Source organism: Lates calcarifer, linkage group LG8, assembly GCF_001640805.2.
Source record: "Lates calcarifer isolate ASB-BC8 linkage group LG8, TLL_Latcal_v3, whole genome shotgun sequence".
NCBI lineage: Eukaryota > Metazoa > Chordata > Actinopteri > Centropomidae > Lates > Lates calcarifer.
In genome coordinates, this window is record NC_066840.1 from 12,049,788 (window position 1) to 12,076,205 (window position 26,418).

Here is a 26,418-nt window from a genome sequence, read left to right on the forward strand (position 1 = left end):
ACGGCTTCACTCTAAAACTTGTTTTGAGATAATTTTGTATTTAAATGTAATTAACAATTTTTCCAATTCTATATAGTACATTTTCCCAGAAACAATTCATTGTTGCATGGTGTTATTGATTTTGGACTCTAAGGGACGCTGTTGGTCAATCCAACATAATCTTTGAAACATTAACACACAGTCCCCTCCCTTGCTTCTCTGGCCTATGAGAGAAAAGGAGATAGTGTGCATTATGTGGGCTGACAGACAGAAAACAGACTCACATGAACCGATACATCCGTTTAGATATTATCTGTAAAAACAATACAGTTTTTCCTTAGTGCTTCGTGAGTTTTATTTTTCAAAATAAGTGTCGTCCTTGGATCGTTGTAAGGCATTTTTTTTCGTGTTTTCATTTATTATGGCATGTGGAATACGACCCTATACCCGGTGCGAAAAATGGCGTTTTGGCTGCGGACAGAACTGGCATTTACTGCTGGTCCTTTTTTATTTAATTTGTATGGTCAACGGACATATCCGATATTCAATACCAGAGGAGATGAAGAAAGGTTCCCTAGTCGGTAATGTAGCACAGGATCTTGGTTTGGATCTGAAAAGGCTTCGTTCCGGTCGGGCCCGTATCGTGACCGAAGAGAGCATCCAGTACACCGAGCTGAAGACAGACAAAGGGATTTTAGTCGTCAATGATAGAATTGACCGAGAGCAGCTTTGTGGAGACGTGACACCGTGTAGTTTCAGCTTTGAGGTGATTTTAGAAAACCCGATGGAGCTATATCAAATTACAGTTGAAATAACAGACATAAATGATCATTCGCCCACGTTTAAAAGAAACAGCATCCATTTTGAAATCAGTGAATCCGCTAATACTGGATCTCGATTTCCACTGACTAGTGCAGAAGATCCAGATGTGGGTGTTAATGGACTCAGAGAATATTTTTTGACCGAGAATGACAATTTTGTTTTAAAACAAAACTCAAATGCAGATGGAAAGAAATACGCAGAGATGGTTCTTCAGAAGCCATTAGACAGAGAGACAAATCCTCATCTGTCTCTAAAGCTGATAGCTGTAGACGGTGGAAGTCCGCAGAGATCTGGTACAGTAAATATAGATGTGACTGTTCTTGATATCAATGACAATGCACCTGTATTTAATCAATCTGTGTACAAAGCTACAGTGATGGAAAATTCTCCCAGAGATACTTACGTTACCACTGTTAATGCCAGTGACGCAGACATCGGGTCAAACAGTATTGTTACGTATTATTTTTCAGATCTGAACAGTGGTCTAAGTGATTTGTTTAGAATTGATGAAAAAACTGGCGTCATTTCAATAACAGGCTCTATTGATTATGAAAAAGACAAAAAATATGAACTTAGAATAGAAGGAAAAGATCAAGGAGGTTTGACAGATTCAAGTAAAGTGATAATTGAAGTTACTGATGTGAATGACAACGCCCCTACTATTAGCGTCATGTCGTTCACTAGTCCTGTGTCAGAGGACTCCCCTCCCGGTACAACAATTGGCATTATAAATGTAAAAGATCTCGATTCAAGTGATAACGGACAAGTAAATTGTAGAATAGAACAAAACGCACCTTTCAAAATAAAATCCAATTTAAGAAATTACTATACATTGGTGACTGATATTGTATTAGACCGTGAAAGTGTTTCAGACTATAACATCACTGTTGTTGCGACAGATGCAGGAATGCCTCCTCTGTCAACAAAAAGAACCTTTCATTTAAAGGTCTCTGATGTGAACGATAATGCCCCGGTTTTTCCACGAGGTGTTTACAGCGCATTTATTCCAGAGAATAACTCTCCAGGCGTTTCTGTTCTCACTGTGAGAGCTAAAGATCCTGATGAAAACCAAAACGCCCGAATATCGTATATTTTGGAAGATACTAATACCGGTGGATCTCCAGTTTCTGAGTATGTTTCTATAAATGCAGAAAGTGGAGTGATACATGCAGTTCGCTCGTTTGATTATGAGCAAATCAAACAGCTGGTTTTCATTGTCAAAGCGCAGGATGGAGGTTCACCTCCACTCAGTAGCAATGTGACTGTTAAAATACTGATCCACGACCAGAACGACAACCCTCCTCAGGTTCTGTACCCAGTCCAGACTGGTGGCTCTCTGGTAGCTGAAATGGTGCCTCGTTCAGCAGATGTGGGCTATCTGGTGACTAAAGTGGTGGCTGTTGATGTGGACTCTGGACAGAATGCCTGGCTCTCCTATAAACTGCAGAAAGCCACAGACAGGGCGCTGTTTGAAGTTGGCTTACAGAATGGAGAAATAAGAACTATCCGCCAAGTGACTGATAAAGATGCAGTGAAACAAAGACTGACTGTTATAGTGGAGGACAACGGGCAGCCCTCTCGTTCAGCTACAGTCATTGTTAACGTGGCGGTGGCGGACAGCTTCCCTGAAGTGCTGTCGGAGTTCACTGACTTTACACAGGACAAGGAATACAATGACAACCTGACTTTTTACTTAGTGTTGGCTCTGGCTGTAGTTTCCTTCCTCTTCATCACGTGTTTAGTGTTTATTATATCAGTGAAAATCTACAGATGGAGACAGTCTCGCATCCTGTATCACTCCCAATCTCCCTGTGATTCCATATTATCCACCACGTTACTCAGACACTTTGGGGACAGGGACTCTCCAACACGTGTACAATTACGAGGTGTGCAGGACGACTGACTCCAGAAAGAGTGACTGTAAGTTCGGCAGAGCTGGTAGTCAGAACGTGCTGATAATGGACCCCAGTTCTACAGGGACGATGCAGCGGTTACAGAATGAAAAGAGCATCCTGGATGAACCAGACTCTCCTCTAGAGGTGAGGTGCAAGACGCAACTTGTTTATTTTTGGAATCTTTTTTTTGTCTGAACTGAAATTAAATTGCAATGAGTCGTTGGATGTAGTTTAACCCCACAACAAGTGAGCGCGATGTTTTTCAGTACCACAGTGCGGACAGCTCCTCTTTAATATACAATACTTCCTGTTTGATAACTTTCCATTTCCAACATAACTTCTAATGAGAAATTCACCTTATACTATTTACTGTATAATAGTAATAACAATAATTATCATTATAACAACAACAAAACCAATTTTCATTATTATCAAAACATGTACCTACTGGCAAGGCTCTCAAAATTTGCATATGTATTTTTATTTATTTAATCTGTCCGTGATAATACACACATCAGTGTTTATCCTTTTCCCCTCGGTTTGGATGTTTATTATGCTCTTTCAAGCTTTTCGCTGTGTTGTGGTACACACTTTGGACTCTAAGTGACGCTGTTGAACAAGAATATAATGTGTAATCAACAACCTCCCTGTTGCAGTTCAGTGACGTTCTTTGTGAGATCACACTGAAGTAGTCTTAGAGGCATCATCAGTAAACGCATATATCTTGGATGAGAAATACTTTTTGGACTCTGGTTGCTTTGTTGTTTTGTTTTTTTAAATAATATCTTAACCACGCAGTTCTGGAGGACTTTATATTACTGGATGCAGATCCGAAGATCACGGTTCCTTTTTCCCTGAAAATTTCCCATTCTGACATGGCGTATCAGCAGCTGCTCTGCAAATGGCGTTTGTATTTCGGATTCCAACCGGCAATGGTAATTTTTTTGCTTTTCTTCTTTAAAATCGTAGCTGGTCAGATCCGCTACTCAGTACCGGAGGAGATGAAGAAGGGTTCTCTTATCGGTAATGTAGCACAGGATCTTGGTTTGGATCTGAAAAGGCTTCATTCTGGTCGAGCCCGTATCGTCACCGGAGAGAACAATCAGTACACTGAGCTGAAAACAGACAAAGGCATTTTAGTCGTCAATGAAAGAATAGACCGTGAGCAGCTTTGTGGAGACGTGACACCGTGCAGTTTCAGCTTTGAAATGATTTTAGAAAATCCCATGGAGCTACACCACGTAACGATTGAAGTGTTAGATGTGAATGATCATCCTCCCGTTTTCAAGAAGTCAGATATTATGTTAGATATAAGCGAGTCCGCTAACATTGGGGCGCGATTTGTGCTGGACAGTGCAGAGGATCCTGATGTCGGCGTCAATGGCCTGCAAAATTATGTTTTAACCTCAAACGACAATTTCGTTTTGAAGCAACATGTAAATCCAGACGGGAGTAAATATGCAGAGATAGTGCTTCAGAAACAGTTAGACAGAGAAAAGGTTCCCAGTCTCTCTTTGAAGCTTATAGCAGTAGATGGTGGAAATCCACAGAGATCTGGAACCGTAAATATAAACATAGTAGTTTTAGATGCCAATGACAATGCGCCCGTTTTCAATCAGTCTGTTTATAAGGCCACGGTGATAGAAAACGCAGCAAAGGGGACTAAAATCGTTACTGTTAATGCTACAGACGTAGATAGTGGGTCGAATGGTTACATCACATATTCAATTTCAAATGTGAAGAGCAATATAGCTGACTTATTGTCCATAGATCAGGTCTCTGGTGTGTTGTCTGTTTCGGGCCCAATAGATTTTGAGAGGGATAAGAAATATGAGCTCAGAATTGATGCAAAGGATCAGGGAGGTTTAACGGATTCAAGTAAAGTGATAATTGAAGTTACTGATGTGAATGACAACGCCCCTACTATTAGCGTCATGTCGTTCACTAGTCCTGTGTCAGAGGACTCCCCTCCCGGTACAACTATTGGCATTATAAATGTAAAGGATCTCGATTCAAGTGATAACGGACAAGTAAACTGTAGAATAGAACAAAACGCACCTTTCAAAATCAAATCAAATTTAAGAAATTACTATACATTGGTGACTGATACTGTATTAGATCGTGAAAGTGTTTCAGACTATAACATCACTGTTGTTGCGACAGATGCAGGAATGCCTCCTCTCTCCACAAAAAGAACCTTTCATTTAAAGGTCTCTGATGTGAACGATAACTCTCCAGTGTTTTCACAAGGTGTTTACAGCGCTTTTATTGCGGAGAATAACTCTCCAGGCGTTTCTCTTGTCACTGTGAGAGCTAAAGATCCTGATGAAAACCAAAACGCTCGCATATCGTATATTCTGGAGGATTCTGATCTTGACGGATCTCCAGTTTCTCAGTCTGTGTCTGTAAATGCAGAAAGTGGAGTGATACATGCAGTTCGCTCGTTTGATTATGAGCAAGTTAAACAATTGGTTTTCGTCGTCAAAGCTCAGGATGGAGGCTCGTCCTCCTCTCAGGTAGCAATGTGACTGTGAAAATACCTGATCCAGGACCAGAACGACAACCCTCCTCAGGTTCTGTATCCCAGTCCAGACTGGTGGCTCTCTGGTGGCTGAAATGGTGCCTCGTTCAGCAGATGTGGGCTATCTGGTGACTAAAGTGGTGGCTGTTGATGTGGACTCTGGACAGAATGCCTGGCTCTCCTATAAACTGCAGAAAGCCACAGACAGGGCGCTGTTTGAAGTGGGCTTACAGAATGGAGAAATAAGAACTATCCGCCAAGTGACTGATAAAGATGCAGTGAAACAAAGACTGACTGTTATAGTGGAGGACAACGGGCAGCCCTCTCGTTCAGCTACAGTCATTGTTAACGTGGCGGTGGCGGACAGCTTCCCTGAAGTGCTGTCGGAGTTCACTGACTTTACCCAGGACAAGGAGTACAATGACAACCTGACTTTTTACTTAGTGTTGGCTCTGGCTGTAGTTTCCTTCCTCTTCATCACGTGTTTAGTGGTTATTATATCAGTGAAAATCTACAGATGGAGACAGTCTCGCATCCTGTATCACTCCAATCTCCCTGTGATTCCATATTATCCACCACGTTACTCAGACACTTTGGGGACAGGGACTCTCCAACACGTGTACAATTACGAGGTGTGCAGGACGACTGACTCCAGAAAGAGTGACTGTAAGTTCGGCCGAGCTGGTAGTCAGAACGTGTTGATAATGGACCCCAGTTCTACAGGGACGATGCAGCGGATACAGAGTGAAAAGAGCATCCTGGATGAACCAGACTCTCCTCTAGAGGTTAGTTCAGTTTTATCACCTGACCCAATCTCTGGAGCTTTGCGCTCGAAATCCCACTACTTCTCTTCCTGCTGATTGCTTACTGTGCTTTTATTCTAACCTGCCAGTTGTAGCGAAATCAGTAATGTGCCACTATACGGCAGCAATCAAGTGGTGGACTTTGTTTAATGAATGTGACTGTTGTTTTCCGTTTTAGAAGAAATAACTTTTAAGTCTCTGCACATTATAGCGGACCATAGTGAATAGAGTTTCCACATATTTAATATCAGTGTTTTAGTTCTTTTCTTTCTCACCTTTGCTCTGGCTCCTGCTGTCCCTTTGCTGTACTCATGATGCTTTCAGTACCATAGACAGCGACACCCCATTCCTTTATATATTATAGTTATGTGTTGCTTTTTGAACGTCATGTAATATTTCTAACATTTATCCAACAATATTTGATTGAATGCCATTGCAGTGTTTGCACTGCTTTTGCTGTTGTTTCAGTACTTCATTTGACTCCGTTTTTTCAGGGTAACGTAAATGTAGTGATAGTAAACATTCGAGCTCTAAATTCACATATTCATATGCATTAAATACTTGGCCTCGGGGCCCCACTCTGAGGAGTTCAGGATTTGGACTCTAAGTGACGCTGTTGGTTAGCAAAACGATGTTAGTGTTCACAGCGAGCCTTCCCCTTCCCTTTCCTCTGTATCGTCGTTGGGCATGACAGTGGAATTATAGTCCTTCGTGGGAGGACAGGGCGTGAAGAGCCAATCTTTTTACAAATTCGTGTTTGGAATATACGAAGACCGCGTTGTTATCTCAAAGCACCATACATTTTAAAGTGGACTACAATCTCGTGTTTATTTTCCTTAAGTGAGGAGACTTCATTAGTAGGTTTTATTTTTGCTGATATGGAAACCCGAGGCCACCTCTACTCTAGAAATGTAAGATGGCGATTATCTTGTATATTACAATGGAAACTGGGATTTCTCATCTTGCTTACTTCTGTGGGCGATAGAGTGACTGGCCAGATTCGTTATTCTATCCCAGAGGAGATGAAAAAAGGTTCCGTTATTGGCAGTGTAGCACAAGACCTCGGTCTGGATCTGCAAAGGCTCCGTGCTGGCCGTGCCCGCATCGTCAGTGGAGAAAACATCCAGTACACCGAGCTGAAGACAGACAAAGGGATTCTTGTCGTGAATGAGAGAATAGACCGAGAGCAGCTTTGTGGAGATGTGACACCGTGCAGCCTCAGCTTTGAAATGATTTTAGAAAATCCGATCGAACTTCATCGTGTCACTGTCGAAATTTTAGATATAAATGATAATGCTCCTTTCTTTCCAAATACAGACATTCAGTTTGAAATGAGCGAATCTGCTATGGTTGGAGCAAAATTTCCTGTCGAAAGCGCAGTTGATCCTGACGTTGGAGTAAATGCATTACAAAATTACATTCTTTCTCCCAATAATTATTTCATTCTGAAACAACATGCAAATCCAGACGGCAGTAAATACGCAGAATTGGTGCTTCAGAAGCCATTAGACAGAGAGGAGCACCCCACTCTCCCTCTAAAAGTAATAGCTGTAGACGGTGGAAATCCACAAAGATCAGGTACTGTGAATATAAAAGTATCTGTCTTAGATGCAAACGATAATGCCCCCGTTTTCAACCAGTCAGTTTACAGGGCCGTCGTTGTGGAAAATGCGCCAAAGGGAACTTATATTACAACAGTTAACGCTACTGATGCAGATAGTGGCTCTTATGGTGAAATAATTTTCAATTTTTCGAAAATAAAAGGCAGTACGGTTGATATGTTTAGCATCGATGAAAACACAGGTGTCATTTCAGTTGCCGGACTCATTGACTTTGAAAAAGAGAAGAAATATGAGCTGAGGTTAGAGGCAAGGGATCGAGGCGGTTTGACTGGGACCAGTAAAGTTATAATTGATGTTATTGACGTTAACGACAATGTTCCGGTTATTAATATCATGTCATTTTCTAATACTATATCAGAAGATGCCCCTCTGGGCACGACAATAGCTGTTATCAATGTCAAAGACGCTGACTCAGAGAAAAATGGACAAATAAAATGTGCTATAGACAAAACACTTCCGTTAAAAATCCAGTCGTCTCTAACTAACTACTACAATTTAGTGGCGGACCAGCATTTTGACAGAGAGACTACTTCTGAATACGATATCACAATAATAGCCACTGATTCAGGTTCTCCACCTCTCTCTAGCTCCGTCACATTACAACTTAGAATCTCTGACGTAAACGATAACGGCCCATTGTTTGACAAAACTTCATATTCTGCTTACGTCAAAGAGAATAATTCCCCTGGAATGTCTATCACCACTGTCAGCGCGCGGGACTCTGACTGGAATCAAAACGCGAGAATCTCCTATTTCCTGGAGGACACACAGGTCAGTGGCAACCCAGTTTCTTCTTATGTGTCCATAAACTCTGAAACTGGACTTATACATGCAGTGCGCTCATTTGATTATGAACAGATCAAGCAGCTTGTATTTACAGTCAAAGCTCAGGATGGAGGCTCTCCTCCACTCAGTAGCAATGTGACTGTGAAAATCCTGATCCAGGACCAGAACGACAACCCTCCTCAGGTTCTGTACCCAGTCCAGACTGGTGGCTCTCTGGTGGCTGAAATGGTGCCTCGTTCAGCAGATGTGGGCTATCTGGTGACTAAAGTGGTGGCTGTTGATGTGGACTCTGGACAGAATGCCTGGCTCTCCTATAAACTGCAGAAAGCCACAGACAGGGCGCTGTTTGAAGTGGGCTTACAGAATGGAGAAATAAGAACTATCCGCCAAGTGACTGATAAAGATGCAGTGAAACAAAGACTGACTGTTATAGTGGAGGACAACGGGCAGCCCTCTCGTTCAGCTACAGTCATTGTTAACGTGGCAGTGGCGGACAGCTTCCCTGAAGTGCTGTCGGAGTTCACTGACTTTACCCAGGACAAGGAGTACAATGACAACCTGACTTTTTACTTAGTGTTGGCTCTGGCTGTAGTTTCCTTCCTCTTCATCACGTGTTTAGTGGTTATTATATCAGTGAAAATCTACAGATGGAGACAGTCTCGCATCCTGTATCACTCCAATCTCCCTGTGATTCCATATTATCCTCCACGTTACTCAGACACTTTGGGGACAGGGACTCTCCAACACGTGTACAATTACGAGGTGTGCAGGACGACTGACTCCAGGAAGAGTGACATGAAATATATGCAACCGATGAGTCAAAGTTTAGTGAGTGTGGATGGAGCTGGGACTGATACACCCCAGGTGGAAAAACAGTTGTCAGGCAACTGTTCTCAGATGTCAACTTTGGTGAGTGATATAATTTCTCTCTCTCTCTCTCTCTCTCTATCTATCTATCTATCTATCTATCTATCTATCTATCAATTTTGTCATTGTTTTTCCTCCTGAAGTATTGAGAGCAAAGAGTGCGGCTGTCAACAGCGCTTTAGTATCGCTGTCCATGGTGCTGGACCAGTCGATGGATTCACTTTGAAACACCTCTCTTTACCACTTGTAGTTCAAGCCGGGCTATTAATAGTTTCACTGAACTGTCTAATACCATATCGACACAATAAGAGAATTAGGTATAGAATCACACTAACCGGAGTCTGGAAGTTGTTTTAGGACCAATATGCTATTCACAGAGGTAATCCTCAATGAATAGGTCAGTCGGTGGACCTGGCAGCAACCATTTTACAATTTTATTTCTTCTTTTTTTCATGCCGGTTTTGTCGCTGTTACTGAAAACTGTGTAGACACTTAACAGGGAAAATCCAAAAATCTAGATGGTACAACCATTGAATACAAAAAGACCAGACAAGGCCATATCTCTGTCCTCTGATTTTCCTTATCCATTCTATTTTTTGGTAGTTAGATTGTAATACTGTTTGTGTGTTTGACGCTAACGTGCATATTTTTAGAGCTAAGTTCATTAATGTTTCACCCTTACAGCACCAGTCGTGATCTTTAGGGAATTAGTTTTAATTAAATGAGAAAACAAAGCCATTTTACTACCATCTTGAACTTAAGCTGATTTTGTGGAACAGAGCCTGGTCAGTGTAAAAACATAGGCTTCACTCATGCTGTCCATTTACGTTATTCCAAAATGTCGCTGTTAGACTGATAACTAGACATTTGATTCGGATACAAACTGTTCCTAATAATGTGCACACCACATACATTACCGTATGTGGGCTCTGAGCGCCGCTGTTGATACATCACTGACTTAACTGTCTAAATAAGCTGTACAGCGGCCCACCCCTTTAACTCCATTTGGTGTTGTACTGCTTGGAAAGAAGACGGTCTGGCCCGTTAAGGTCGAGAGTGTGGAATTTCACGGCGGAAAATACCTTTACCATTTCCATTTATGGATGTAATTATTTTAATTTTCCATTGAACGGGATCACTGCGTGGGTACCTTTGGATTTATGATGGCTTGTATAAGGAAAATAGCTCACAGAGGCCGATGGCAGACACTGGTTGTCATTCTTTGTCTTTGCAGGCTGAGCTCAGTGAGTGGACAGGCTCGGTATTCCATACCGGAGGAGCAGGCAGAGGGCTCTTTTGTTGGAAACATTGCTAGAGATTTAGGCTTGGATGTGGCGAGGCTCATATCGGGTAAAGCTCGTATTATTACAAAAGGAAGCCGACAGTATGTCGATTTAAACCGAGACAAAGGCACCCTTGTTATTAAAGAGCGAATCGACCGGGAAGAGCTTTGTGGAAAGACGACGCCATGTAGCTTTAGTTTTGAGGTGATTTTAGAAAATCCAATCCAGCTTTATCGGGTAACAGTGGAGGTAACAGATATTAACGATAACAGTCCACTGTTCCCAAAGGATGCAGTCAATTTGAAAATAGTTGAAAATGCTGCATCGGGGACTCGTTTCTCATTGGAGAGTGCAGACGACCCTGATGTTGGTATTAACGATATTCAGAAATACACCCTGAAACCCTCAGATAATTTCAAATTGGAGGTACAGAATCAACCGGATGGAGGCAGATTTATCGAAATGGTTTTACAAGACCCTTTAGACCGAGAGAAAGAGGAGACTCACACACTCGTGCTGATTGCTTCAGATGGCGGTGAGCCACATAGATCGGGAACAGTGCGTGTTCATATCACTGTGCTAGATGCTAACGATAATGCGCCAGTGTGCAGCCAGCCTGTTTATAAAGCAGATGTCAAGGAGAATTCTCCTGAAGGAACAGTGGTAACCACTGTTAGTGCAAATGATGCAGATAAAGGACATTATGGTGAAGTAACTTACTCAATAGCTCATGTTGCAAGAGAAGCGAAGCAGCTTTTTGAAGTCAATGTTAAAACTGGAGAGATTAAAGTTGCAGGTAAACTAGATTTTGAAAAATCAAAGACTTATCAATTAAACGTGCAGGCTAGTGACCACGGGGGATATACAGACACGTGCAAAGTTATTATTCAAATAATTGATGAGAATGACAACGTCCCAACGATACAGCTTATGTCATTTTCTAACTCTATATCCGAGGATTCACCCCCAGGTACAACTATAGCTGTTGTTAATGTCGACGACGAAGACTCTGATGGCAACGGTGTTGTCAAATGCTCCATTAATTCTGACTTACCCTTCAAAATTGAGTCTTCCTTAACTGGATATTACACCATAGTGACTGAAAACTTCTTAGACAGAGAAAGTATTCCTGAGTATAACATCACCATAACCGTGTCTGACCAAGGCTCCCCGCCTCTGTCTAGCAGTAAAAACATCAATGTAAAAGTGTCTGATGTGAATGACAGCCCACCCAAATTTTATAAATCAGAATACAGTAAGACGATACCAGAGAACAACTCTCCTGGTTTTTCTGTGTTTACTCTCAGTGCCAGTGATGCAGACTGGGGCCAAAACGCTCGAGTTTCTTACTTTCTGGAGGAGAAAGAGATTAATGGGGTAGCAGTGTCTTCTTTAGTGTCAGTAAATTCAGAAACGGGTGTTATTCATGCAGTGAGGTCGTTTGATTTTGAGCAGATTAAGTGGTTTGAATTTAACGTGACTGCTCGTGATGCTGGATCCCCTCCTCTGAGCTCGGTGGCTACTGTTAGAATACTGATCCAGGACCAGAACGACAACCCTCCCCAGGTTCTGTACCCAGTCCAGACTGGTGGCTCTCTGGTGGCTGAAATGGTGCCTCGTTCAGCAGATGTGGGCTATCTGGTGACTAAAGTGGTGGCTGTTGATGTGGACTCTGGACAGAATGCCTGGCTCTCCTATAAACTGCAGAAAGCCACAGACAGGGCGCTGTTTGAAGTGGGCTTACAAAATGGAGAAATAAGAACTATCCGCCAAGTGACTGATAAAGATGCAGTGAAACAAAGACTGACTGTTATAGTGGAGGACAACGGGCAGCCCTCTCGTTCAGCTACAGTCATTGTTAACGTGGCGGTGGCGGACAGCTTCCCTGAAGTGCTGTCAGAGTTCACTGATTTTACCCAGGACAAGGAGTACAATGACAACCTGACTTTTTACTTAGTGTTGGCTCTGGCTGTAGTTTCCTTCCTCTTCATCACGTGTTTAGTGGTTATTATATCAGTGAAGATCTACAGATGGAGACAGTCTCGCATCCTGTATCACTCCAATCTCCCTGTGATTCCATATTATCCACCACGTTACTCAGACACTTTGGGGACAGGGACTCTCCAACACGTGTACAATTACGAGGTGTGCAGGACGACTGACTCCAGGAAGAGTGACTGTAAGTTCGGCAGAGCTGGTAGTCAGAACGTGTTGATAATGGACCCCAGTTCTACAGGGACGATGCAGCGGATACAGAGTGAAAAGGGCATCCTGGACGAACCAGACTCTCCTCTAGAGGTTGGTTTTTGAGCTATCGTTTTTCACAAACTTACAGTGCATCAGTTATAGTGTATTTTTACATATACTACTTGTTTATTATGGCTTTTCTCACTACATGTTCAGGGGGCTTCCTCAGTACTACTAGTGTTGGACAGCTCCTCTCAGAGTTAAGCCACTTTACTGAAGTGCAAGGGAGTCAGTAACGAAGATGCACACGGGCAATATTACCTGTACTGGTATTTATTTTCTGTACCACATGGGATATTTTCTGTCTGTTATGCGAAAATATGCATGGACTTTCTGTTTCGAGTTAAGTCATTTCTGGAGGGAGAAATCAAGCGCAGTAATACGACAACAGAGTGCTTTTACTTAACACGTCTCTTTGCTGTACTGCATTTTGCTCTCCCACTTTCTCCCACTCTGTCATTTAAACATCTTTCTCTACATCTAATCATCTGTGGCTGTCTGGTGGTAAATATATTACATGCACACACTGAATTAAACATAACTTTTAGATTCTTTTGAACATCAGTTGTACACATTAAACGGCTCATCAAATTAGTTATTTCCTTTCTGTTCTGACAGCACTTGTTATTTTCATATCGGACTCTAAGGGCCGCTGTTGGTCTTCAAAGCATATGTGAAGCTTTTGTAGAAATGCAGTTACACCCCCAGTCCTCTCCTTAGTGTACCTCGGAGAGCAGGACATTCGGTCTTTATTTTCACTAGTGATTTTTAGACTGATTGTCACACTGTGGATTATAAAGACATCAACAGAGGAACTATACGGGGTAATAGGCAGGCTTTTTGCGACATACTTTAACGTGGAGTTGGGCGGATTGCTGCCGAAATATGGCTCTTATCAGCTCTGAGTCCACGATTAAATGGCAAGTACGGGCCTTCATCCTTGTTTTTTTCATTGAGGCGACGGTCTGCCAGATCCGCTACTCTGTCCCCGAGGAGATGAGGAAGGGCTCCTTTGTAGGAAATGTGGCTGAAGATTTAGGTCTCGACGCTAAAAGGCTGAAATCAGGCGGTGCCCGAATTGTTAGCGGTGATAACAGCGAGTACATTAAGCTTGATGTAGACAAAGGGATTCTGGTGGTGGGAGAAAGAATAGATAGAGAGCAGCTCTGCGGGCAGACATCGCCCTGCAGTTTGAATTTTGAAATGATAATGACGAATCCAATGCAACTACATAGCGTTGTAGTGGAAGTGCTGGATGTTAATGATAATGCACCCGTGTTTCATGAGAAAGAAATGCATTTAGAAATACTAGAATCTGCTCTTCCAGGAACCGAAATATTACAAGTGAGTGCCACCGACCCGGATGTTAGCATTAACGCTTTACATGGTTATACATTACACCCAACTACACATTTTAATATTAAGGTCCTGTCCAGCCCAAATGGCCATAAATATGCACAGTTGTATCTCTCTAATGCGCTAGACCGGGAGAAAGAAGAGAAGCTGCTTCTCACTCTAACTGCTGTGGACGGGGGTGAACCACAGCGATCAGGGACGTTAAAAATACACGTAACTGTCCGAGACACAAATGACAATGCTCCGGTTTTTACACAATTAATTTTCAAGGCGTCTGTAAAAGAAGATGTTCCAAAGGGTACTTTAGTGGTGAAGCTGAGTGCAACAGATGCAGATGAAGGGATGAATGGCCGTGTTACATACCACATTAATCGCATGTCTAGTAATGTTGCTGAGCTATTTATTCTGGATGAAAACACTGGCGATTTAACTGTAAACGGTATGATTGATTATGAAGAAAGTAAAATGTATGAGATTGGTGTGCAGGCAAAAGATCAAGGTGGACAAAGCACATCAACAAATGTAATAATTGAAGTGACGGATGTAAATGACAACGCACCTGTAATAACACTAACTTCGTTTTCTAGTGCCATCGCTGAGGATTCTCCTAGTGGAACTACTGTAGCTATCATAAACGTTAAAGATCTAGATTCAGGCAAAAATGGCAAAGTGGACTGCTCAGTTAACAGCAACATCCCGTTTACGATCCACTCATCTCTAAAGAATTATTATACTTTGGTGACAAACGGTGTCCTTGACAGGGAGCGTAATCCTGATTACAACGTTACTTTTACAGCTGTGGACGAAGGACGCCCCACACTTTCAACTAACAAGACAATAACACTGAGAGTCTCCGACGTCAATGATAATGCTCCCGTATTTGAACAGAGTTATTATGAAGCTAATATCATGGAGAATAACTCCCCAGGATTATCTGTGTTTTCCGTGAAAGCACTCGACTCAGACTCGGGGCAGAACGCACGAGTGTCTTACCTGCTCATTGATACTCAGTTAAATGGTCACCCAATATCCACTTACATATCTGTTAACGCAGAAACTGGAGTTATACAGGCAGTTCGGTCGTTTGACTACGAGCAAATAAAAACAATAGATATTTTTGTAAAAGCCCAGGATGGAGGCTCACCACCTCTAAGCAGCAATACGACTATTAAATTAAATATTCAGGATCAGAACGACAACCCTCCTCAGGTTCTATATCCAGTCCAGACTGGTGGCTCTCTGGTGGCTGAAATGGTGCCTCGTTCAGCAGATGTGGGCTATCTGGTGACTAAAGTGGTGGCTGTTGATGTGGACTCTGGACAGAATGCCTGGCTCTCCTATAAACTGCAGAAAGCCACAGACAGGGCGCTGTTTGAAGTGGGCTTACAGAATGGAGAAATAAGAACTATCCGCCAAGTGACTGATAAAGATGCAGTGAAACAAAGACTGACTGTTATAGTGGAGGACAACGGGCAGCCCTCTCGTTCAGCTACAGTCATTGTTAACGTGGCGGTGGCGGACAGCTTCCCTGAAGTGCTGTCGGAGTTCACTGACTTTACCCAGGACAAGGAGTACAATGACAACCTGACTTTTTACTTAGTGTTGGCTCTGGCTGTAGTTTCCTTCCTCTTCATCACGTGTTTAGTGGTTATTATATCAGTGAAAATCTACAGATGGAGACAGTCTCGCATCCTGTATCACTCCAATCTCCCTGTGATTCCATATTATCCACCACGTTACTCAGACACTTTGGGGACAGGGACTCTCCAACACGTGTACAATTACGAGGTGTGCAGGACGACGGACTCCAGAAAGAGTGACTGTAAGTTCGGCAGAGCTGGTAGTCAAAACGTGCTGATAATGGACCCCAGTTCTACAGGGACGATGCAGCGGATACAGAGTGAAAAGAGCATCCTGGATGAACCAGACTCTCCTCTAGAGGTGAGGCCTTTGACATGTTGTTTTACAGCCATAATTATTTCTGTGCTTTCTTAGAGGTCATTCTAAACATTAGGTGCCCTTTGGGTAACCCATGTGGTATTTTTCAGAACCACAACTCATGGACAGCTCCACTGACTGGACGTTTAATCTCCTTTTTGAACTGCTTTGAAAGGCTGCTTAGTGTGGTATTCAAGAGTCAGTGCCTAATGTCAGCATTTATCAGAACTGTTATACATACGTTTTCACATATTCACAACTTCATGCCTTTTAGTCCAATGTAATTCAATGCATCTTCTGGGAGACTAAACCCTCGACTCTTATTAATGGTATTATGATATTTGATCATTTTGGTCAAACAAATATGGCACTAAAAGGTATTGGCTTTCTGCTTTATCTTAATGGGTAACAATATGTTCATTTTGATTGACAATTCTAGCTTTTCTACACCTAAGTGCTTGGCAAAAAGACTTTACATTTCTGTCTGTGTTCATGATATTCTTGTTTTGGACAGTAAGGGACGCTGTTGGTCAGTGAAACAAGTGTTCAGAGTTGATTCAGAGGAGGCAGAGCCCTCATTTTACCGTTTAGACAGAAGAGAAGGGAAACAGAGCTTTACAAGCAGGACTACGGCCACAAATTCATTTGGAGCAAGGACATTAAAATCAAAGGATTACTTGATGTAACCGTCTTTGCTTTTGTGGACTTAACACACCAGGCTGTTGATATTATCTTTTCTTACTTGTGCAATGGCGTTTGAAAATTCTCCTTCTTGTGTAAAATGGCGTTTGTATTGCAGGTCAGTATGGCTGTTTCTGCTGTTGTGTTTCTGTCAGATCGTGTGCGGCCAGATCAGGTATACAATTCCAGAGGAGCTGAAAAGGGGGTCACTTATTGGTAACGTAGCTCAGGACCTCGGTTTGGACGTGCAAAGGCTCCGTTCCGGTCGTGCCCGTATCGTGACTAGACAAAGCACCCAGTACACTGAGCTAAAGACAGACAAAGGCATTTTAGTCGTGAACGAGAGAATAGACCGAGAGCAGCTTTGTGGAGACGTAACACCGTGCAGCTTCAGCTTTGAGGTGATTTTAGAAAATCCTATGGAGTTGCACCGAATAACAGTGGAAATAACTGACATAAATGACAATTCTCCGACATTTACAAAGGATGAAATTACATTTGAAATAAGCGAATCAGCCACACTGGGATCTCGTTTTTTGTTAGCCAGTGCGGAAGACGCAGATGTGGGCAGTAACGGTTTACAGAAATACATACTAACTACCAATGACATATTTGGTTTGAAGCAACACTCAAGTCCAGATGGTCGAAAATATGCCGAGATGATCTTACAAAAACCACTAGACAGGGAAAGCGAGCCAAGAATATCACTGAAGCTCATCGCTGTTGACGGTGGAACTCCGCATAGATCTGGTACAGTAAATATAGATATTACAGTGCTCGATGCTAATGATAATCCTCCAATTTTTAACCAATCTCTGTACAGGGCTACTGTCTTGGAAAATGCTTTAAAAGGCACATACATAACAACAGTGAATGCAAGTGATGCAGACAGTGGATCAAACGGTGTCGTCACATATAGATTCTCAAACATGAAACAGCAGTTGGCTGATATATTTAATTTAGATGGAACTACGGGAACCATTACACTTATAGGGCAGATAGATTATGAAAAAGATAAGAAATATGAAATTATGATTGAAGCTATGGACCAAGGAGGTCTGACAGATTCAAGTAAAGTGCTAATTGAGATTATAGACGTTAATGATAATGCACCTGTCATAAATGTGATGTCATTCTCCAGTCCCGTGCCGGAGGACTCTGCCTCGGGCACCACAGTGGCAATAATTAATGTGAATGACGCAGACTCAGAACAAAATGGCCAGATTATTTGTACAACAGACAGTAGCCTCCCATTTAAGATAAAATCAACATTAACTAATTACTATGCATTAGTAACGGACTCATCTTTTGACAGAGAGGTTGTACCAGAGTATAATATAACTGTAAGGGCTGCCGATTCGGGATCGCCATCCTTGTCAACCACAACAATATTACGTTTAAGAATCTCTGATGTGAATGACAACGCCCCATTATTTGATCAAAATAGTTACGTTGCTCACGTTACAGAAAACAATTCTCCCGGAATGTCCATATTTTCCGTCAAAGCACGAGACAGTGACTGGAATCAGAACGCTAGAATTTCCTATTTTCTCGAAGAAACACAGATCAATGGTAGTCCAACCTCATTTTACGTCTCCATAAACAGTGAAACTGGAGCTATTCATGCAGTGCGCTCGTTTGACTATGAACAAATTAAACAGCTACAGCTGGTAGTCAAGGCGCAAGACGGAGGCTCTCCTCCACTTAGTAGCAACGTGACTGTGACATTACTGATCCAGGACCAGAACGACAACCCTCCTCAGGTTCTATACCCAGTCCAGACTGGTGGCTCTCTGGTGGCTGAAATGGTGCCTCGTTCAGCAGATGTGGGCTATCTGGTGACTAAAGTGGTGGCTGTTGATGTGGACTCTGGACAGAATGCCTGGCTCTCCTATAAACTGCAGAAAGCCACAGACAGGGCGCTGTTTGAAGTGGGCTTACAGAATGGAGAAATAAGAACTATCCGCCAAGTGACTGATAAAGATGCAGTGAAACAAAGACTGACTGTTATAGTGGAGGACAACGGGCAGCCCTCTCGTTCAGCTACAGTCATTGTTAACGTGGCGGTGGCGGACAGCTTCCCTGAAGTGCTGTCAGAGTTCACTGATTTTACCCAGGACAAGGAGTACAATGACAACCTGACTTTTTACTTAGTGTTGGCTCTGGCTGTAGTTTCCTTCCTCTTCATCACGTGTTTAGTGGTTATTATATCAGTGAAAATCTACAGATGGAGACAGTCTCGCATCCTGTATCACTCCAATCTCCCTGTGATTCCATATTATCCACCACGTTACTCAGACACTTTGGGGACAGGGACTCTCCAACACGTGTACAATTACGAGGTGTGCAGGACGACTGACTCCAGAAAGAGTGACTGTAAGTTCGGCAGAGCTGGTAGTCAAAACGTGCTGATAATGGACCCCAGTTCTACAGGGACGATGCAGCGGATTCAGAGTGAAAAGAGCATCCTGGATGAACCAGACTCTCCTCTAGAGGTCAGTTACATGATATAGCTCCGTCTATGTGCCGTTATATCTTTGTATGTTTAGTTAGACTGTTGCGCGCTATACCTTCATTTTCAGCACCATGGACAGCATCTCACATTGCATCACTTGATAATATTAACTACATTCTCAGGCAATGATATGGTGTTCAATTCCACTAAAACAGCGAGATCACTTGCTTGTATTCTGAGTAAATATGATAAATACTAACAATCAAAAATAAATCATTTTTACCTACTCTCCTCTAGAAGTTTGCTTAATACAATGAAGGCCTTCTCATCTTCCGTTGTAGTTACTGTTTTTCTTTAACCTTGATATTCAGCATTGCAGTGCTGCACAACTCCACACATGAGACAGGTCTTCTTAAGATACTGCTCTACATTGCTTGATTTCGGACTGGTTTGATTATGTATGGCGTGTGTAATTTTTTGTTACATCCTGGGTTGTGATACTGCCTCTATTAATTTTTAGTTCTAGCAGTTTTATTGCATTCCTGTCGGTTCACACAGTAGATTGTATGGAAAAGTTTTTTTTTGTAACAACTTACTGGCTGGTGGCCCGGTCTTTCCTCCGTTCGGACTCTAAGGGACGCTGTTGATCAGTAAAACGGAGTCTTGTGTTGTTAGAACTGTGATAGAGGAGAGAAAGACGAGAGGATATAAATACTGTCCTCATACAAGGAGGCTTTCGACGGAAATGCAGTCGCACTGAAACAGCCTTTTTTGTTTGATGATAATCGGACATATCTGCTTGACAGAAATGTCGCACTGCTGAATTGGAATACAGCTTTCGTCTACATGTCTGGGTAAACAATTTTATTCAGCCGTTTCATTTAGGATTTTACTTTTAACGATATGGGGATGTGGCAGCATCGATGCGGAAAATGGCTGTGTTGGACATTTACATGGCAGTTGTTCATTTTTTTCTTTATAATTTCCACCGTCAGTGGCCAAATCCGTTATTCGATACCGGAAGAGATGAAGAAGGGCTCTCTCATCGGTAATATAGCACAAGATCTTGGTTTGGATCTGAAGAGGCTCCGTTCTGGCCGGGCCCGTATCGTGACCGGAGAAAACAACCAGTACACTGAGCTGAAAACAGACAAAGGGATTCTAGTCGTGAATGAGAGAATAGACCGAGAAGAGCTTTGTGGAGACGTAACACCGTGCAGCTTCAGCTTTGAAATAATTTTAGAGAATCCAATTGAACTGCACAGAGTGACAGTAGAAATATTGGACGTAAACGACCATGCGCCAACTTTCAAAAATAATTTAATTAATCTAGAAATCAGTGAATCTGCAACGATAGGGTCGCATTTCGATTTAGAAAGCGCATATGACCCCGATGCAGGGATTCACAGCTTGCAAAATTATGTTTTATCCCTTAATGATAATTTCGTTCTGAAGCAGCAATCCAACGCAGATGGAATTAAATTCGCTGTAATGATTTTACAGAAGCCATTAGACAGAGAGTTGAAGCCACACCTCTCTTTAAAGCTGATAGCAGTAGACGGAGGAGCCCCACAGCGATCTGGTACAGTAAATATTGAGATCACTGTTCTTGATGTCAATGATAATCCTCCTGTCTTTAATCAATCACTGTACACTGCCACTGTTACAGAAAATGCAGCCATTGGCACCTATATAACTACTGTGAATGCTTCAGATGCCGACAGTGGCTCTAATGGCTTGGTTACATATACTTTTTCAAATGTAAAGGGGAAGTCTGGAGAAAAATTTAAAATTGACAGTTTCTCCGGCAAAATAACAGTTGCTGATAATATTGATTATGAAAAAGACAAAAAATACGAAATTAGAGTGATTGCCAAAGACCAGGGTGGCCTAAGTGACGCAACCAAAGTTGTCATTGAGGTCACTGACATAAATGATAATGCTCCAGTTATAAATATAATGTCATTCACCAGTCTTATTTCAGAGGATGTCCCTCCAGGCACGACTATAGCTGTTTTTAATGTTAAGGATGCTGATTCTGAAAGAAATGGTCAGATAACATGCTCAGTAGATTCTAATCTCCCCTTTAAAATCCAGTCCTCTTTGACTAATTATTACAATTTGCTTTCAGATATACCTTTTGATCGTGAATCCAAATCAGAGTACAACATAACCATAACTGCAACTGATTCAGGGTCACCTCCACTTTCTACTAAAGCAGCTTTACACATAAGAATCTCTGATGTAAATGATAATGCTCCTGTCTTCACTAAACTGAAATATGCGGCCAATGTAATTGAGAATAATGTTCTTGGGATGTCAATATTCAGTGTGAGTGCACGAGATTCTGACTGGAATCAAAACGCAAGAATCTCATACTTCCTGGAGGACACACAGGTCAGTGGCAACCCAGTTTCTTCTTATGTGTCCATAAACTCTGAAACTGGACTTATACATGCAGTGCGCTCATTTGATTATGAACAGATCAAGCAGCTTGTATTTACAGTCAAAGCTCAGGATGGAGGCTCTCCTCCACTCAGCAGTAATGTGACTGTGAACATAATGATCCAGGACCAGAACGACAACCCTCCTCAGGTTCTGTACCCAGTCCAGACTGGTGGCTCTCTGGTGGCTGAAATGGTGCCTCGTTCAGCAGATGTGGGCTATCTGGTGACTAAAGTGGTGGCTGTTGATGTGGACTCTGGACAGAATGCCTGGCTCTCCTATAAACTGCAGAAAGCCACAGACAGGGCGCTGTTTGAAGTGGGCTTACAGAATGGAGAAATAAGAACTATCCGCCAAGTGACTGATAAAGATGCAGTGAAACAAAGACTGACTGTTATAGTGGAGGACAACGGGCAGCCCTCTCGTTCAGCTACAGTCATTGTTAACGTGGCGGTGGCGGACAGCTTCCCTGAAGTGCTGTCGGAGTTCACTGACTTTACACAGGACAAGGAATACAATGACAACCTGACTTTTTACTTAGTGTTGGCTCTGGCTGTAGTTTCCTTCCTCTTCATCACGTGTTTAGTGGTTATTATATCAGTGAAAATCTACAGATGGAGACAGTCTCGCATCCTGTATCACTCCAATCTCCCTGTGATTCCATATTATCCACCACGTTACTCAGACACTTTGGGGACAGGGACTCTCCAACACGTGTACAATTACGAGGTGTGCAGGACGACTGACTCCAGAAAGAGTGACTGTAAGTTCGGCAGAGCTGGTAGTCAAAACGTGCTGATAATGGACCCCAGTTCTACAGGGACGATGCAGCGGATTCAGAGTGAAAAGAGCATCCTGGATGAACCAGACTCTCCTCTAGAGGTCAGTTACATGATATAGCTCCGTCTATGTGCCGTTATATCTTTGTATGTTTAGTTAGACTGTTGCGCGCTATACCTTCATTTTCAGCACCATGGACAGCATCTCACATTGCATCACTTGATAATATTAACTACATTCTCAGGCAATGATATGGTGTTCAATTCCACTAAAACAGCGAGATCACTTGCTTGTATTCTGAGTAAATATGATAAATACTAACAATCAAAAATAAATCATTTTTACCTACTCTCCTCTAGAAGTTTGCTTAATACAATGAAGGCCTTCTCATCTTCCGTTGTAGTTACTGTTTTTCTTTAACCTTGATATTCAGCATTGCAGTGCTGCACAACTCCACACATGAGACAGGTCTTCTTAAGATACTGCTCTACATTGCTTGATTTCGGACTGGTTTGATTATGTATGGCGTGTGTAATTTTTTGTTACATCCTGGGTTGTGATACTGCCTCTATTAATTTTTAGTTCTAGCAGTTTTATTGCATTCCTGTCGGTTCACACAGTAGATTGTATGGAAAAGTTTTTTTTTTGTAACAACTTACTGGCTGGTGGCCCGGTCTTTCCTCCGTTCGGACTCTAAGGGACGCTGTTGATCAGTAAAACGGAGTCTTGTGTTGTTAGAACTGTGATAGAGGAGAGAAAGACGAGAGGATATAAATACTGTCCTCATACAAGGAGGCTTTCGACGGAAATGCAGTCGCACTGAAACAGCCTTTTTTGTTTGATGATAATCGGACATATCTGCTTGACAGAAATGTCGCACTGCTGAATTGGAATACAGCTTTCGTCTACATGTCTGGGTAAACAATTTTATTCAGCCGTTTCATTTAGGATTTTACTTTTAACGATATGGGGATGTGGCAGCATCGATGCGGAAAATGGCTGTGTTGGACATTTACATGGCAGTTGTTCATTTTTTTCTTTATAATTTCCACCGTCAGTGGCCAAATCCGTTATTCGATACCGGAAGAGATGAAGAAGGGCTCTCTCATCGGTAATATAGCACAAGATCTTGGTTTGGATCTGAAGAGGCTCCGTTCTGGCCGGGCCCGTATCGTGACCGGAGAAAACAACCAGTACACTGAGCTGAAAACAGACAAAGGGATTCTAGTCGTGAATGAGAGAATAGACCGAGAAGAGCTTTGTGGAGACGTAACACCGTGCAGCTTCAGCTTTGAAATAATTTTAGAGAATCCAATTGAACTGCACAGAGTGACAGTAGAAATATTGGACGTAAACGACCATGCGCCAACTTTCAAAAATAATTTAATTAATCTAGAAATCAGTGAATCTGCAACGATAGGGTCGCATTTCGATTTAGAAAGCGCATATGACCCCGATGCAGGGATTCACAGCTTGCAAAATTATGTTTTATCCCTTAATGATAATTTCGTTCTGAAGCAGCAATCCAACGCAGATGGAATTAAATTCGCTGTAATGATTTTACAGAAGCCATTAGACAGAGAGTTGAAGCCACACCTCTCTTTAAAGCTGATAGCAGTAGACGGAGGAGCCCCACAGCGATCTGGTACAGTAAATATTGAGATCACTGTTCTTGATGTCAATGATAATCCTCCTGTCTTTAATCAATCACTGTACACTGCCACTGTTACAGAAAATGCAGCCATTGGCACCTATATAACTACTGTGAATGCTTCAGATGCCGACAGTGGCTCTAATGGCTTGGTTACATATACTTTTTCAAATGTAAAGGGGAAGTCTGGAGAAAAATTTAAAATTGACAGTTTCTCCGGCAAAATAACAGTTGCTGATAATATTGATTATGAAAAAGACAAAAAATACGAAATTAGAGTGATTGCCAAAGACCAGGGTGGCCTAAGTGACGCAACCAAAGTTGTCATTGAGGTCACTGACATAAATGATAATGCTCCAGTTATAAATATAATGTCATTCACCAGTCTTATTTCAGAGGATGTCCCTCCAGGCACGACTATAGCTGTTTTTAATGTTAAGGATGCTGATTCTGAAAGAAATGGTCAGATAACATGCTCAGTAGATTCTAATCTCCCCTTTAAAATCCAGTCCTCTTTGACTAATTATTACAATTTGCTTTCAGATATACCTTTTGATCGTGAATCCAAATCAGAGTACAACATAACCATAACTGCAACTGATTCAGGGTCACCTCCACTTTCTACTAAAGCAGCTTTACACATAAGAATCTCTGATGTAAATGATAATGCTCCTGTCTTCACTAAACTGAAATATGCGGCCAATGTAATTGAGAATAATGTTCTTGGGATGTCAATATTCAGTGTGAGTGCACGAGATTCTGACTGGAATCAAAACGCAAGAATCTCATACTTCCTGGAGGACACACAGGTCAGTGGCAACCCAGTTTCTTCTTATGTGTCCATAAACTCTGAAACTGGACTTATACATGCAGTGCGCTCATTTGATTATGAACAGATCAAGCAGCTTGTATTTACAGTCAAAGCTCAGGATGGAGGCTCTCCTCCACTCAGCAGTAATGTGACTGTGAACATAATGATCCAGGACCAGAACGACAACCCTCCTCAGGTTCTGTACCCAGTCCAGACTGGTGGCTCTCTGGTGGCTGAAATGGTGCCTCGTTCAGCAGATGTGGGCTATCTGGTGACTAAAGTGGTGGCTGTTGATGTGGACTCTGGACAGAATGCCTGGCTCTCCTATAAACTGCAGAAAGCCACAGACAGGGCGCTGTTTGAAGTGGGCTTACAGAATGGAGAAATAAGAACTATCCGCCAAGTGACTGATAAAGATGCAGTGAAACAAAGACTGACTGTTATAGTGGAGGACAACGGGCAGCCCTCTCGTTCAGCTACAGTCATTGTTAACGTGGCGGTGGCGGACAGCTTCCCTGAAGTGCTGTCGGAGTTCACTGACTTTACACAGGACAAGGAATACAATGACAACCTGACTTTTTACTTAGTGTTGGCTCTGGCTGTAGTTTCCTTCCTCTTCATCACGTGTTTAGTGGTTATTATATCAGTGAAAATCTACAGATGGAGACAGTCTCGCATCCTGTATCACTCCAATCTCCCTGTGATTCCATATTATCCACCACGTTACTCAGACACTTTGGGGACAGGGACTCTCCAACACGTGTACAATTACGAGGTGTGCAGGACGACTGACTCCAGAAAGAGTGACTGTAAGTTCGGCAGAGCTGGTAGTCAAAACGTGCTGATAATGGACCCCAGTTCTACAGGGACGATGCAGCGGATTCAGAGTGAAAAGAGCATCCTGGATGAACCAGACTCTCCTCTAGAGGTCAGTTACATGATATAGCTCCGTCTATGTGCCGTTATATCTTTGTATGTTTAGTTAGACTGTTGCGCGCTATACCTTCATTTTCAGCACCATGGACAGCATCTCACATTGCATCACTTGATAATATTAACTACATTCTCAGGCAATGATATGGTGTTCAATTCCACTAAAACAGCGAGATCACTTGCTTGTATTCTGAGTAAATATGATAAATACTAACAATCAAAAATAAATCATTTTTACCTACTCTCCTCTAGAAGTTTGCTTAATACAATGAAGGCCTTCTCATCTTCCGTTGTAGTTACTGTTTTTCTTTAACCTTGATATTCAGCATTGCAGTGCTGCACAACTCCACACATGAGACAGGTCTTCTTAAGATACTGCTCTACATTGCTTGATTTCGGACTGGTTTGATTATGTATGGCGTGTGTAATTTTTTGTTACATCCTGGGTTGTGATACTGCCTCTATTAATTTTTAGTTCTAGCAGTTTTATTGCATTCCTGTCGGTTCACACAGTAGATTGTATGGAAAAGTTTTTTTTTGTAA

The 26,418-nt window shown here is 42.2% G+C and overlaps 3 protein-coding genes and 1 long non-coding RNA gene across 13 annotated transcripts in view; 3 read left to right on the forward strand and 1 right to left on the reverse strand.

Moving 5' to 3' along the window:
- Positions 1–26,418, forward strand: part of LOC108885477 (protocadherin gamma-C5) — a 161,672-nt gene that overhangs the window by 13,839 nt on the left and 121,415 nt on the right. For 2 of the 9 annotated variants that reach the window (XM_051072358.1, XM_051072359.1), the window contains exon 1: positions 6,569–9,190. The exons of 1 other annotated variant lie outside the window; for it this stretch is intronic. In XM_051072358.1, coding sequence (XP_050928315.1) covers positions 6,899–9,190 — 2,292 coding nt within the window. In that variant the 5' untranslated portion in view covers positions 6,569–6,898. Of the gene's footprint in view, positions 1–6,568; positions 9,191–10,297; positions 12,724–16,520; positions 18,564–26,418 lie in introns of those variants that run through there. 6 more of the 9 variants (XM_051072357.1, XM_051072356.1, XM_051072368.1 and 3 more) reach the window with 5 other exon arrangements.
- Positions 1–26,418, reverse strand: part of LOC127142707 (uncharacterized) — a 58,011-nt gene that overhangs the window by 11,676 nt on the left and 19,917 nt on the right. The window lies entirely within an intron of this gene.
- LOC108885485 (protocadherin gamma-A11-like) lies at positions 5–5,180 on the forward strand. Its single transcript, XM_051072384.1, is given in 2 exon segments — positions 5–2,601; positions 2,603–5,180. Coding segments are annotated over 2 exon segments (2,490 nt in total). The 5' UTR covers positions 5–400; the 3' UTR covers positions 2,892–5,180.
- LOC108885502 (protocadherin gamma-A5-like) lies at positions 23,169–26,043 on the forward strand. Its single transcript, XM_018679873.2, has one exon. The coding sequence runs from the start codon at positions 23,447–23,449 to the stop codon at positions 25,886–25,888; it is 2,442 nt and encodes an 813-aa protein (XP_018535389.1). The 5' UTR covers positions 23,169–23,446; the 3' UTR covers positions 25,889–26,043.

Bases quoted from the DNA above. Each gene is read 5' to 3' on its own strand.
- LOC108885502 (XM_018679873.2), top strand. From the start codon at position 23,447: ATGGGGATGTGGCAGCATCGATGCGGAAAATGGCTGTGTTGGACATTT.